General features: G+C 39.1%; 1 protein-coding gene across 2 annotated transcripts in view; it reads left to right on the top strand.

Annotated features, from left to right (window-relative positions):
* Nucleotides 1-316: 316 nt before the first annotated feature.
* XRCC5 (X-ray repair cross complementing 5) overlaps nt 317-15,343 on the top strand; it is a 50,787-nt gene continuing 35,760 nt past the window's right edge. For both annotated transcript variants that reach the window (XM_058028270.1, XM_058028269.1), the window contains exons 1-8: nt 317-369; nt 2,417-2,530; nt 3,062-3,245; nt 4,898-4,946; nt 6,482-6,604; nt 9,231-9,419; nt 12,314-12,428; nt 13,944-14,082. In XM_058028270.1, the coding sequence (XP_057884253.1) occupies nt 352-369; nt 2,417-2,530; nt 3,062-3,245; nt 4,898-4,946; nt 6,482-6,604; nt 9,231-9,419; nt 12,314-12,428; nt 13,944-14,082 (931 nt within the window). In that variant the 5' untranslated portion in view covers nt 317-351. The remainder of the gene's footprint in view (nt 370-2,416; nt 2,531-3,061; nt 3,246-4,897; nt 4,947-6,481; nt 6,605-9,230; nt 9,420-12,313; nt 12,429-13,943; nt 14,083-15,343) is intronic.

Below are 15,343 nucleotides of genomic sequence, written 5' to 3'. Positions count from 1 at the left end.
CCATTCACCTACCTCGGGCTTGTCCTGGGCTACGCTCCGCCCGAACTGCGGCTGAAATGACAGCCACGCCTGCGAGATGTGGCACTTGGAGGGAGGGCTGCGAGAAGCCCTGAGGAGAAAGATGAGGGAAGGGAGATCTCCCCTCTCCCATAGCCCGGCCGTGCCCACCTGAGCTTTCTCCTCAGCCGGTCCCGAACGGGCAGCGCCGGCAGCGGCCCCGCCCGAGCCCCCCTCCGCCGCTAGACGGCGCTGCCCCCGCCGCGGAACGCGAGGCGCCGCCGCCTTGTTCCCGGGGGGACGTGGGGCGGGCGGAGCGCTGAGCGCGACGCACCGCGTCCCGGCACCAGCGCCATGGCGCCCAGCGGCAAGGTGAGGGCAGGGGGCCCGCCGGAGGTACCGCCGGCTCCGGGCACCCACGGGCACCCATCCCTGACTCCGGGCACTCACATGCACCCATCCTTTGCGCCCTGTAACTCCTCCCCGTGCTGGCCGCCGAGCCGCTGCCGGTGCAAAGCTGACTAGCTCAGAGGGAATCAGTGTTCCTGCTTTAGAGCACAGTGCAGCTCCCGCACCAGTGACTGGCATTACTCTTGCTGGAGTAATGCTAGAACTGGTTTTGCTCTGTTGAAAATGCAGTTTCTATATCTGACGCTTATTGATGAAAGCTGTGTTCAGGTCTCCTGTGTTACGGAGCAGTTTAGTGTCTGTTAAGCGCAGCTTTATCTGTGCTGCTGTAGCCATCTCTGTCTTTGCTTTATTGTAGCTGCTTCAGCACCGAGAGGTCAGAGATAAAGGCAGGCTTGTTCCACATCGCCCTTACCGGCGCTGAGCAGGGCGGGTTGGTGTCGCTCAGGTGTGACAGGGCTGTCCTGCGGTCACACGTGCGAAGCTCCGGGCCAGTGTCGCTCAGGAGCCTGCACTGCCAGCAGCAGCTCTGCGTGCTCACGGCCAGAGGGTAATAACAGGTTAATAACAGCTGAAGAGAGACATAGAGGAGGTTCCACCTGTTATTTGGAATCCTCTTCCTGAAGGAGGATTCCAAATACCTGAACGAGCACCCAGCTTGGGTTTGCTGCCTTCCAGAAGAGCATGTTGGCGCTTGACATTGATGGTGTGTTTGCAAGCAAACAGCAGCTCTGCACTCCTGTGCTTCTGTGGCTTCTCTGCTGTCACCCTGCCGTCTATGAAGTGTTTTTAGGGAGCACAGCGCCAAGCCAAGGAGGGTCTGCAGCTGCTGGTTAGATTCAGTAATTCCCCAGGCTGGAGGTGGGCACTGACAGGGCTCTTGTGAGAACACTTTGCTGCCTCTGCTCCACTCTGAGCTTCTGCAGACCTGGCTGGCTCAGGCGCTTATTCCCAGCTCCCAGGCAAGCCTGGTGAAGGCAGGATGAGTGCTAAGACTGAGTGTGACCTGGCAGGACAGCTTGTGGAGCTCTGCTCTCAGCAGGTGCTTGGAGTTGCTTGCAAGGCTGGGCTTGCAGGGCTTACGCCAATGCCTTATCTTGCTGTTCGTCCATTTGGCTTTGCAGAAGCAGACTCTACATCTTGTGTCACTTGACAGATTTGGGATTATTGCCCACATCCTTTTGTCAGCTTCATTTCTTCTGGAACTGGATATATTTTGTGTTTTAAAATGAATCAGCTGGCTTCAGCCTAGGTAATACCTGACTTTCCTGTGTTCAGGCAAACAATTTCTTTTCAGGCAGGGTAATTTAATCTACTGGCAGCTCATCAAGGTTTTGATGCATATTTAGGGAACTTTGGTTTAATCCATGAGAATAAATTTGAGCTGGCCTTGGACATGCACGGCCTCATTTTGCTGAATTCCTCTTGCAACTACATTAATGTGGATGATTAATCAAGACAAGGGGAGTCTGTGAAAGAACTTTAGAGGAACTTGGAGTCAAATGAGAAATTGCAAGAAACAATTTTATTTATTTCTAGTGTATAAATCAATTCATGGGCAGACTTGAGCAGTGTTTTGTGTAGATCAGCTAAAGAGGTGATCAGAAATGCAAAAACATAGACTAATGTGAGGTATTTAAACCCCTAAATTGAAATTGGAATTCATCCTTGCAATTGTCAACTAAAATATCTGTTTAATTTCCTGGTGCAGAGAAACCCTTAGATCCCGAATATATTAATGGGATTGTACAGAAATTACATGCCCTTTACAGGTTATTGTGTAACATAGGATTTTTTTGTGTTTTCCACTGAAATGTCTGGAACATGGTACAGGATGAAATTATTTTCTTTTCAGTGCAGTTATGCCAGTTCTGTCTTCCACCATTGTCTCTTATTAACAATTAGTGTAAAAGAAACCACTTGTGATGTAGTTTGATTTTTGGGCTTTGTATGTACCCTTGTAAGTAATTATGCTTGTATTTTATTTTTTATTCTCACTCCTCCTTTCCAGGTGGCAGTAGTGCTGTGCCTGGATGTAGGCCTTACAATGAGCAGTTCTTCCCCTGGTGAAGATTCTTCACTTGACCAAGCCAAGAAGATTATGACAAAGTTTGTGCAGAGACAGGTGTGTGTGACTTCATAAATGTTAAAAACATCTGGGAAACATTTTCCTCATTTACTAATAATTGAAATAAATGAGGAATGAGTGAGAATTAGTCTCTGTTTATGCAGGAGTGACAGGGCTCTTTGTTTCAGCTGTATTTTTTGTGCATGAGATGTGATAGTTGGATTGGTCACCATTTTTTCTTCAGGGCAGTAGAAACTTTTAGGGAAAAGAATTGCTTTTCTCTTTCTCTAAAATATTTCAATACTTATTAATTGCACCACAGAAGACCCATTTTGAGGATTGAATCAACCAATTTTAATTGTTTTATCCCAGATAGCCTCTTGTAAATTTGTTAGTTCAATTTTATCTAACTTTGTGATCTCACTGTAAGTTTATGTTTTGAGAGGATAGCACTGAATAAGTAAAAACCAGTAAATTCATTGTAATTGATGTTTCAAAATTAGTTCAGTTTGCTGTAATCTGCCTAGCATAGTTATGTATGAATCTACCTGTGTTTTTATACCTGTTTTGTGTTCTCTGTACCTGCAGGTTTTTGCTGAGAGTAAAGATGAAGTTGCTGTAGTTCTGTTTGGCACTAATGGCACTAGAAATGGCCTTGCCAGTGAGGATCAATACCAAAACATCACTGTACATAGATCACTAATGCTGCCAGATTTTGATCTGCTGGAAGACATTCAAAATGTGATTAAAGCAGGCTCTGCACAAGCAGACTGTATCCTTTTGCTGAAGAGCACTTCTTGAACTGATTCAGCTACGTAGGAGACAGGAAGTCAGTGTTGTGAAATTGGGCTCAACCTCCCAAGTTTTAACTACTATCAGAGTTGAGCTAATTTGTGGTTGTAAGTTTGTCCAAAAGCAGATTTAGCTGCTTTTTGACGTTCTTTTAGGCTAACAGATGTAGCCTTGGCCTTAAAAGGAATCATTGCTTTTATGAAGTGTTCTGTTAATTAAAGAGAAAAAAGATAGTAATATAATTTTAGGCTTCAAATAAGGCATGTATTTTTAAAATAGCATTACAAAACTTGGTTTGTGCTTTTTAATAAAAATGTTGTTTATGAAGTAAGTCAGCAGAAGTTCCAGAAACCAGACTGTCCTGGTTTCAGCCCAGCTGGCAACTCAGCCACACACAGCTACTTGCTCATTCCTCCACCAGTTGGATGGGAGAGAACTGAAAGAGTAAAAGGGAGAAAACCCGTGGGTTGACATAAAGACAAGTTAATAGGGAAGTTAAAAGCTGTGCACACAGGCAGAGCAAAACAAGGAATTATTCACTGCTTCTCCAGGCAGGCAGGTGTTCAGTCATCTCCAGGAGAGCAGGGCTCCATCAGACTTAACAGTTACCTGGGAAGACCAACACCAGAACTCTGAATATCCCCCCCTCCTCTTTCTTCCTGCCGGCTTTACATGTTGAGTGTGATGCCAGGTGTGGGATATCCCATTGGTCAGGTGAGACCAGCTGTCCCTGCTGTGTCTCCTCTCCATGTCTTGTGTCCCCCCAGCTTCCTCACTGGCAGGGTGGTACAGGAATCAGAAAAGGCCTTGGCTCTTTGCAAGCACTGCTCACCAACAGCCACAACATCCCTATATTATCATCACTGTTTCCAGCACAGTTTTAAGACCCAGCCCCATGTCAGCTCCCGTGAAGAAAACTATCTCTAACCCAGAGAAAGCAGAATAGAAGTTTATCAGATTGATTTATTTATAAAGTATTTCAAACATTGCCAAATGTTACTCCCTGGTTTGAATGCCATTCATATTTGACTGTGTTCTGCTCTTAGTTACATGTAAGGTGAAGAGTTTTAAAGAGTAATTTATATAGCATTCCTTCATGTGTTTCATTTACATTCAGTTCAGTCTCCTGTGTTGTCTCTCTCTGGCCATAAAATGATTGCTGTGAGCTCTGTCCAGGCAGTCAGAGCTGTTTCAGAAGAGTGCAGCGACTCAGCTGGCTCACACATTCCCAGTGGACATTGTGATCAGGAAGAGATTGTCAGATGCAGGTGGTTCAAAGAAAAACTTCTGTGAGAAAATGATATATGTTGAAATTTTGTTGGTGGATTCAGAGTAACATTCTAAAAGTTAGATTGCCTCTTCATGGACTTGAACCTCTCATTGGCAGTTGAGAGGTTGGGATCTGAAGTAGTGTTTTTAGTGTTCCATTGGGTAAGTGGGGCAGACACAAGATCACAATACACACAAGTTATGTAGGAACCTCTTGCACATCAGTTATTTGAAAGAGTATTTCTTAACTAAAATGCATGTTTGTCAGTCTTTGAGAGAGAGTGAAAATGTAAAATTGTTTTATATGAAAAATATTATTCATTACTTGATTAAAATTCTGGGATTTTTCTTAATTTTGCCTAGTTCTGGATGCTATTATTGTGTGTATGGACTTGCTTCAGAAAGAAACAATGTGAGTATGTAACCTGAGGGTTTATACAAAAGTCTGATTTGCACTGATGTTTTCTTGTCACTCTTACGTTTACTGTATGTATAAACGTGGGAAGTGCTTTCTGAAAAAAAAAAAGCAAACATTAAAGATAAACAGCACACTGCAGAAGTTTGCCTCTAAACAATCCTCATGAGACATCTGACTTGTCCAGACAATTGGAGAGCTTTCTGAGGCAACTGGCAACTCTGTAGTAGAGCCATGAGAGCATTGTTACCATTATAGAAGGCACAAAACCTTCCCTTTCTGTCACATTCCTTGTGTTCTGCTTTCAGAAACTGTTAATCTGGATGGTGAAATGCTTAGGAAAGAGCTACTGAATTTAAATGTGATGGCACATTTTAGAAAGAAAAAAGCAAAACAAAACTAGAAAGGTGAATTTTTTCAGCCTAGAAATTTAAAGACTGTTGGAGCTGAAGTGGCTGTTTGTAAATATGCAGGCTGTGGAAATAAAGGTGCAATAGGAAAAACCACTCTTTAAGCTGAGAAAAAATCTTGACATCAGTGTTACAAAGTTACCAGTGAGTGCGCTGAGGCTGGCAAGGTGTTTCTAACACTCTGTGAAGTAGTGGTGCAGGGAAAGCAAGGTAACTGCACTTCCTCTCAAACCAGGGTTTGATCATGTTTCTAAAAAGGTTATATGATCTAACTGTGAGTGGAGAAGACTGGACTTGGTGATACAATTTATATTTTTATGAATAAAGTCTAATCAGTGTGGAAGGCTGTATCCATTTAGTGATTAAAACTATTGTGAATGGAAATTACTGTATTTACGGCATTGTAGTCTTGAGTAGCTATGGAACCACTGGGTTTTGTTGTAGCTTGTATGCACCAACCCCTTTGATATGGAGTTTGTCTTCATTTGAGAAAATACTATAGGGTAAAAATTCAAGAAAATCACTCATGTGTTTGATTATCCAGATCAAAACTGAATTCATCCACTTCAACTGATTTTTGTTCTGTCATTCAACCTTCCTGATCTGTACTGTTACTAATTCTTAGTATATTAAGTAGTCTTGAAAGTCCATCTTCTCCAATGAATCTACTGAATTAGATTACTAAAATGGAACCCCCACCAGCAACAGTCATTTAAAATGCATTTTCACAAGAACAGACTTACAGCTGCAAAGGAAATAACCAATGTAATCCATAAACAGCCTAACATATTATATTAGGATTTTATCCACATTGATGAAAATTGGCAGACTTCCATTCATTTAGGTGTAGTTAGTGATTTATACAGTCACAGGGCTAAAATCCTCAATTTTAAGGTAGGAGGGAGAAAGGGAACTCATCTAAACACTTAGGATGAACAGTATAAGCTACAATAGAACAACTTCTACCAAACAGGTTTATTTGCTTTATTTCATTTTACAAGTAAATTTCTTTGGTAAAAGTAATTACAAATATATTAGTTTTGTTATTATTTTGTAAGGAAATTATTTTTAAATGGCCTTATAATATTTTCAATAAATGTAAATGTTTTTCTCTATTTTAAGAGGAAAGAAATATGAGAAGAGACACATTGAATTGTTTACAGACCTTAGTAGTCCTGTCAGTGAGGATCAGCTGGAAATTATCATTGCTAACTTGAAGAAAACAGGAACTTCAATTCAGTTTTTGTAAGTATGAAGATGGCTGCTATGTACTATGCCATCTTTTAAAGGGAAATTATTCTTTCTTAATTATTATCTTGAAATACCAAGTACTTCTATCAGTTATATGTACTTTGAATTCCACTTATGAGCCAAGTCCCCTTGGTTAAATAATGTGCAAACAAATGTTAAGATGATGGCTTCTTCTCCACTTAAGCTTATAGCTTAGAGCCAAAGTGTAAAATGGGAGACAAAAGAGAAATATAAGCAGAGAATTAGAATTAGGAAACAAAAGCCAAAAATAGCCTCAGAAACAGTGGTTTTGTCACAGTAACAGCCTAGATCCTTTTAGGCTGGGAAGAAATAATGAGAGAGTGTTGCAGATATTAATAGCTTGATTCTGGTGTCAATAGAGGAGCAGGTCTGAAGAGAAGGGTTGTATTCACAATGATGGGCTTGGAAGATGGAACCAATGTCTTCTGTGTTAGAACAGGAATCCCTTGATTGTCATGCTGTAGATATAGGCATTGATCCAGATCATCAATGGTGGTGTTAAGGTCTGTATGTGATGGCAATTGGAAGCTGTTAGCCTTCTAGAGGAGTTTATTTAAAAGCAAAACTTTATCTGGCTGTTGATAATAAATACTTTCACAGGAGAAAGTTAAAGCTCTAGTTTTACTTCTGACCATGTACTTTTACCTAGATCTAGCATTCTGTAAGGAACAATGTTGTGAACTTAGTAATGAATTAATTTAAGCCATTTGCCAACCCATCTGGAAGATAAGAGGGGTTAGGTAGGGAAGTGTGACTGAAAATCATGGTCTGATCCTTCACAAAAAAACTTTGATTAGGGGAGGCTGGATGCAAAAATATCAGGTTCTGTCTACACAGGAAAAGCAGTTCTGCTTCCAGTGTGACATGCCCCTCCTGGCTTACTTGAGCTGTTGTTGGTATTGGAGGCAGTAGAGGTGCATCACCATCAATTTGAGTACCTCTGTCAGTCAGAGTACATCTTTTGGAGCCCTGGTATTCAAGTGCTTCTCCCTTGTCTATGAAGCAGAAATGAAATATTGCTGTTACAGCACTGGCTGCAGGTTTGCACCCACAGGAGCAAAGGATTATTTGATTTTTACCTGCACAAATGTAAAATGCTTGTTTAAAAAAAAGTCTTGCTAAACCTTTTGTTATAACCTATGCTTCCATCTCTTATGCCCTGATCATTGACTAGGTTGACACTTGCAGCAGAGAGTTGGTTTTCCTCCCTGCTTCCAGGTGCCAAGCACATGCTGAGCACTGTGTAGTGTTGGGTGTTACATACTTCTCATCACAGTAGTCTCTGGGTATTGTATAGAGAATGTAGCCTAACTTTACCTATCAGAGGTTTGAAGCTCTTTGATATTGCCACATCAGCTTAAAAATACAGTTTCTATATTTTGTCAGTGGAATCTGCTTCCTAAAAAGGTACCAAACACTTTGCTGAGGCTTGATCTTTAATTTGGCTCTATGTGACACTGTTGTGCATAATGTTAACTCTGTTTATTATCTGTTGCTTCATGAATAAGTTTAGTGAGGACTAATGAGGTGGAAGTATGGTAGAGATGTGTAGGCTGCTTTTTAAAAAGCATAATACAATGCTAAAGTTATTTCACTTTGTAGAAATGTGGTAAAAGGCATCATGTGGTTCATTCAGAATAGGATCAGATGAAAAATCTGCAGGTGTTTTCTGGGGCACAGAGTTGAGGATCTTACACATTTTTTGCTACTGTGTTTGTTGTATTTAGTTAACACTCTTCTATATTTTGAAGAACAGTAAAATCATTTTATCTATAACCCCTGGCTAAACTTTAAAATCTGAATCATGAAGTGCAAGAAAAATGTGTCATCTTCAGTCAGAAATTCACCCAGTGTTGTAAGCTATTAAAATCTCAAAGAATAACATTTGTTCCAGAAATACCTAATAGCTCCACTGCAGAGAATGTCCTGCTTGCTGGCATTTTGAGCCAATACAGAATCACGGGCCTGGAACAGCCTTTAACAAGTCATCTGGAGCAATCCTCTGCTTCAGACTGGGTCAGGTGTATGTCTGTCATTGCTGAGCAGTGTTTGTCTAACCTTCTGATGAAGATTTGCAGTGATGGAGACTCTTCTCTCTCCTCAGGCAGTTGGTTTTAGAGATTATGGTTTGAAATGCCTTTATCAGGTTTTTGACAATCTGACCTGACTCCATGATGTGATAGGTGTGCAGGCAGAATACAAAGAACTGATTGTTTCCTTCTTCTCTGCAACAGCTTTTTGTATTTAAGGCTGTCTTGCCCTCTAATTCCCTTCTCTATGGGCTTTATTTTGTTCAATCTTTTTTAATGGATCTTGCTTTCTAATCAGCATTGACTTTACTGTCTAAACTATTCCTGTATGTGGATATCTTTATTGATGCACAATACCTAGAACTGGTGCATCACTCTGGTCAAGATGTTACCAATGCCAAATAGATTTGAAATACTGCTTTATTTATTTTGCAAGTCCTGTGGCTCTTTATACATCTGTCTGCAGCTAGATAGAAATCGTTGATCCTAAGAACATTTTTTGTTTTGTTTTGCTTGGTTATTTTCATAAGGAAGAAAGTCAAACTAACTGCTTCTTCTTTTGTTCTTAGTCTGCCATTCCCAGTGAGTGTTGATGATGGAAGTGGAGATAAAAGTGCCAGTGTACATGCTCATATGCACAAAAACTCTTTTCCAATAAAGGATTTAACTGAACAACAAAAGCAAGGCGTTGATGTGGTGAGGAAGCTCATGTATACTTTGGATGAAGAAGGAGGGCTGGAAGAAATTTATACTTTCAGGTAAATTTGGTTATTGTCCTATAGATATGCTTCCTGATTTCTTCTCCAAAAGATGAAGTTAACTAATCAGTTGAAGTCACTGAATTTTATGACTTACTGTACCCTCAGTCCCCTTCATACAGCTTCTTCAGTGGCTTTAGAATAAGTAAAAGAGCTTAGAGATTTCAGGGGAAAATGAATTTTCTATATCTGTATTTAAATATAAAAATCAGTTTACTTCCATCTTTAGTGTTGGAGGAATTTGGAGGGAACATTTCTGTAAATGTCATTTCAAAAACATGTTTTAGAAAGAAATGGAATTTGTGGCATAGTTCAGCTTGAATATCTGCATTTAATGGTAGCCTTTGTTCCTTGGTTGCAGACTACTTTTAGCTCACTAGTTTGATAAACTCCCATGAATTCTTTGAGTAAATGTTGTTTTTTGAATCCTGCTCTTTAATCACAGTCTACTGTGCTGCTGTGACAAACAATAAACTTTTTTTTTTTTTTCATTTTTCTTGCATTAGGAATGCAAGAATTGAAAGATGATTTTTCACTTGTTTTCCCAAGGAAAGAATAAAAGTTTGTGTATCTCTGAAAAACTGTAGCTAATGATACATCCAAGACTTTTCTACATGGGTGTTATCTTAGTTGGGAATCAGGCAAAATGCTCCTATGTGCCTTATCATAGTCTGATATTACTGTCTCAGTAGTTCTGTTCTACAATTATGAAAAGTGATCTTTTAGACAATGTGATTTTCAGGAAGCTTAGCAGACCTCAACTGTAATGTCATTATCAAAGGTAATTTTTAGATGAGGGCTGTCCCTGTAGGTTTGTATGCTGTAATTCATCAGTTTATTTGTGGGATTTCCTTCCCTCCCCCAGCTCAGCTGGTCAGCTTTGCACCTCAGCAGCCAGAGAAGCTCCTTGAGCATTACTGTGCATTAGTGAAGAGACACGTGTCACTGTGTCTGTGTTCTGCACTAGTCAACAGAGCAGTCTGAGTCTCTAGAAAAAAGCAGGCTTTGTCACTGCTTCAAAGACTGCACAGAAAAGCAGAATCTTTCCTGGCCCATTTATCCTTTAGGGTAATCCATATGCATGAACCTGCCATGTGGCTTGGCCTCTTTATACTTTTTTTATCACAGACTCTTGCTACTTTACAAGCAGTCTTTGTGCCATACTTTCAGGGGAAATCCAAAATCTCTGGATAAATAGGCATTTGGCTAGTAGATTAAAGCTTTAGTTGGAAAAGTTGTTTAAGAGTATGTGAGGTTTTAGATGCAATTAAGTTGCATATCAAGCTTTGAGAAGTCAGCTTTGCAAATCTGTCATGATAATTGGCCAACGCAGATACACTCTCCATTTTCCTAGATTAATTATTCCTGCTGGTAAAAATATTTCAGCTCTTGTAAAAATAAATTAGCCATGCCAGGGAAGTGAGTGAGGAGGTTTTGTTGTGATTTTTTGTTATGATACTTGACTTATTAGACAGGAGATACTTCTGCTGCTTCTGGTCTTGAGGGAAGGGATAGCAGAGCAGAAAGGTTGTGTTCATAAAATACAAGCTGAAATGTATGTTTGCAAGATTTTATTGACTGGGTAATCTTTAGTTACAGGTAGCATTTTTCTTCTGGAAATATAAGAAATTAAAAGATAGAGATAATAAATTGAGCTTAAATTACATTTTTGGGCATTTGGCGCTCATATATTTGATTTTTGTACTCATCCCTGAATGTCTGTGTTGCAGTACTCCTAATGATGTAGTGCCATGTTCTTTTTTAAAATCCTGTATTGATGTCTTTATTGCTAGCAAAAAAAATCTTCCTTTCCCTAAGGGAAAAAAAACCCCAAAACTAAAAAGGGAATTCAGTGTTTATCTCATATAAAAATCTCAGTGTGTTTTTGCCTTTCATTGTGCATTTAGAATTTAAAAAAACAACCCTGTTCATACTAGGAAGCCTGAAAAGTAGAATGCCAAGCTGAATTCTCTACTGATAATTTTAGGGTTGATTTCTGACAGACAAGTGCTTTAATCAAGAGAGTGGTGGATTCCAGGTTTTATCATAATATGAAAAGGAGTAGTTCAGCTTTGTTTTATCTTTGCTTTATCATGCAATAGAAGAAAAACAATTGAGAGCTTTTTGTGTTGGAGTTTTACAGTCAAATTACCAATACAATTTGTATTAGTTGAAAGCTATTTAGGGGGGCAAGCCTATTTGAATTCACAATGATATATTATAAATTACTGTGAGTTGTCAATTTTGGACTCCATTGCTAAAAGTTGTGCAATTAAGGTAACACTTTTTAGTATGAATTCATTACAGTTCCTTTTTTTGTGGTTTTTTAACTTGTATATCTGCTGTTTAGGATAGAAATAGTTGAAGTAACTTCTTTCACTATGACAGAATGCCCTTAAATTAATGAGTTCACTAGTACTGTATTAAAAAAAGTGTCAAAAGTTAATTTCTACACAAACAAAATCCTGTTAATGGAAACTGGATTCTTTATTTCTTTAGCTTCCCTATAGAAAGCATTTTACCACTTAGAGAGCCTTTTCTAATTTGTGTTGTTCAGCTTGCTACATGCCCTAATTGGATGAGCGCAGAAAAATGGGAAATGCTTGAGGAGCAATTGTGTGGTTTTATCACTAGACCTAACCCAGTGCCTTTAAGCCCTAGTGTCACACATCATAAAGGCTCAGGATGGGGATAATATGCTGTACCACCTCTTTTTGTCATTCTATTTTCTGACAATAGGTAATGGTAAGATTATTGATCCAGTTTATTTGCTTTGTGCAATATAAGCTGGAACAGTTTGGATTCCTGCATTTCCTTAAGGAGAGTGTATTGTCTATAATACTTTATTACAGTTCACCAGAGTTCATTGCTGTTTTCCTGATTCCTTCATTTAGAGAGAGCCTGGAACGCCTTTCAATGTTTAAGAAAGTGGAAAGGAAGCCAATGCCTTGGCCCTGCCAGCTCACTATTGGTCCTAATTTGTCTATAAGGATTGTGGCCTACAAATCAGTAAGTGTGTGCTAGTGCAATTTGGCAGCAAGTTAGGTGCCACTACGTGTTGGTTTTTTTTTTCCTTAGAGCTAAGAAAATAAAGATAAAACAACATCCAGATAATTACGATAGAGATTTTTGTTTGGTTAGAAGCCAGTACATCTAAAATTCTGGTTCCCACAGCAACTTTAACTTCACCATACACATTAAATAACTAAAATTCATAAGGTACAGAAATAGGAGTAATTGCTGTCTACTCTGGCATTTAGTAGTATTGGAGTTGATGATCCTGACTAAGAATGCTGTGACTGAAGATTTACATTCAGCATCAGTGATATGTGAGACTTTATATATATTTCTTAAGCCCTAGGCATGAGAAGAATTTTGGACATGTGTGCCTAAAATGGTGGGTGTAAATGTTTTACCAGCCATTGTTTCAAATCACATCTGTTGTTATTTCAGACTTGGAATAAAAGGTCTGTTTTTTCAGCTTGTTTGTACTGTTTGGCAGAGCTTGGGCCCAGTCTGTTTCTTATGGTTGATATGGTTCCTTTAATCAGTGCTAGGAAAAAGTTAGTGTGTTTAAAGGCAGCAAGTGTGCAAATTTCTAGCTATAGAATAGTTAATAGGTAACTGTGTAGTGTGGCAGTATTGATGTAATATATCTGAAGTCTGAGAGCTGGGTATTCTAGCCTTGAAAGACATCAACTTTCTATTTATAGTTACTAAAAATGTTTTTATTAGGCTATTGTGCCAGACTGGTGCAAATAGACAGAGTCCCCTCCCAAAGATGTTTACACACAAAATAAAGTAAGTTTGGGAGAATAAGCAACTTGAACTGAGCGACTGGCCTGAGGTCATACAGCAGTCATACTGACATAATCTATTCTGCCTTTACTGTTTGCTGCTCAGCTCCACATTTTTCTTTTCATGTACTAGCTATACAATTTCACTTAAGCAGAAGAAAAGAAAGCACTTTTATTTCCCTGTAGTTGGGAAACATTCACTCATTGTAAATACTTATTCCTTCTTTCCCTCCCAAGTCCTATAATGCAACTGGGATCCTTTTGCCTTTTGGGGAAGTTGCAGTAATATAAGGCACCCTGTGGTGTCGCAAGTCTGATGGAAAACTTGGCCATGCAAACTGAGTGAACATTGAGTCTTACTGTATCTTTAACATATTTCTTAATGCTTTGGCAAAAGTATTTAGACATTTGGAGGTAGTAAATTGCATAGCAAGCAAGTTACATGGTATCCTGTGCCTCAAAGACTTCCACAAATGGCTTAACCTACAGGTTTAATGAAAAAGTATGCTGTCAATATGGTGCAGTTTATGTGTTAGGTCTCATAAAGATGAAGCAGTGCTGAAAGTACGTGGTAGCAGCCAGAGATGCATTATTTGACAGTCTTTATTAGTTTTTTGTTGACAAAACAGTGCAGCACTCAGGCTAAGGATTTTTTGTGTGTTCTGGTAAGTACTCTGGATCTCACTGAGATGTTAAACATTCCTTTTCTTTGAATTCTGATACCAAGGTCACAGAAGAGAGGGTGAAAAAACTTTGGGCAATTGTGGATGCTAAAACCCTCAGAAGAGAGGATGTGCAAAAAGAGACTGTTTACTGCTTGAATGATGATGATGAGACAGAGGTTCAGAAAGATGATACTATTCAAGGTATGACATCTTTAAGTGCACCCTGAAGACAAAGGGAAGGCAATGGCTTGGACTCTTAGGTCACCTAAGGGCCTCCTAGTTTTATATGTTGAAGCCTTGCTGTGGTCTTAGAATGTGAGCCCTGTAGGCTGGTGGAACAGAGACTGTTATATGAGACTCTTTGTTTTCACATATTTTAAAAAAATCTTACTTTCCCAATAGTAGGAATAATAATAATAGGAATAATAATGACAATTGGAATAATAATCATAGAACTAACAACAACAACAATAATAATAACAACAGATGGAGCTTAGAAGGCACTACAGCTTTCTGAACTACACACAGTGGAAGGCCATACCTCAGTTCTGTAGTGAGTAGTTCTGCTACCACTATTCCATTTTTGGATCTTCACTTGTACTGATAACATGAATGCTTTCATAGTGCTGCCTTTTTGTAGATGAGCAACTGCTCTAGTTATTCTGCACTTGGAAAGATGAAGCCATCAAAGGAGGGTTTAGTGTTCAAGAGTAGCAGCTTTGCTGTACTATAACAGGATCAATCTGAAGTAGTGGTACGCAACATACCTTTTATGACCTGCAGATTCTTTCTGGGCAGATTAATTTCCTTAGAAGACTACAGGCCCCAGAAACAGCAGGAAATAGTGTACTTACTTTTAAAAATTGAGTTAAGCAAATCTGTTTCATTTTTTGTGATTGTATAGATATATTTTGCTACTAGTTTCTTTCCTTTCCTGTTTCAATCCCACACAAGTAGGGCAAGTATATTAACTATAAAGAGCAGAACTATTCAGATAACAGTATAGAGTGTGCTGTCAGATGAATAACATAAATTGAAAATTAGAATAAGCTGTATTTTTTTAATTTAATCTATTTCAATTTTAGCATTTATAGGTGTTTCATAGCAGAATCAGATAAAGTCCCAACGACAATGTGACCTTCTTTAATCAAAAATGATGGTTAAAAGATGGTTTAGTTACATTTTACAACTTCAAAACTGTGAAAAAAAATCCACTTCTTACGGAGAATGCATTTTGGAGAATTTGCAGCTGTTCTCAGCTAATCTTCTGACTGCTTAAGTTAGTAAGTAGTTGTGGGATACTAGTAAAAAGAAGTGGTGAGCAGTTCAATGTAAACAAAAGAGATAAAAGATTTCCCTGTCAGTGGTGTGGTATTTCTAATGCTAAAAGAGCTCCTGATGCCTCCTGGACTTCAGTGACTCTTTTGAGAAATGTCATAATTAGACAATATTTTGTATTTGC

This window comes from Melospiza georgiana, chromosome 7 (genome assembly GCF_028018845.1).
Source record: "Melospiza georgiana isolate bMelGeo1 chromosome 7, bMelGeo1.pri, whole genome shotgun sequence".
Classification (NCBI taxonomy): Eukaryota; Metazoa; Chordata; class Aves; order Passeriformes; family Passerellidae; genus Melospiza; species Melospiza georgiana.
The sequence above is the reverse complement of the archived record's forward strand: the minus strand, read 5'-3'. Positions and strand labels throughout refer to the sequence as shown.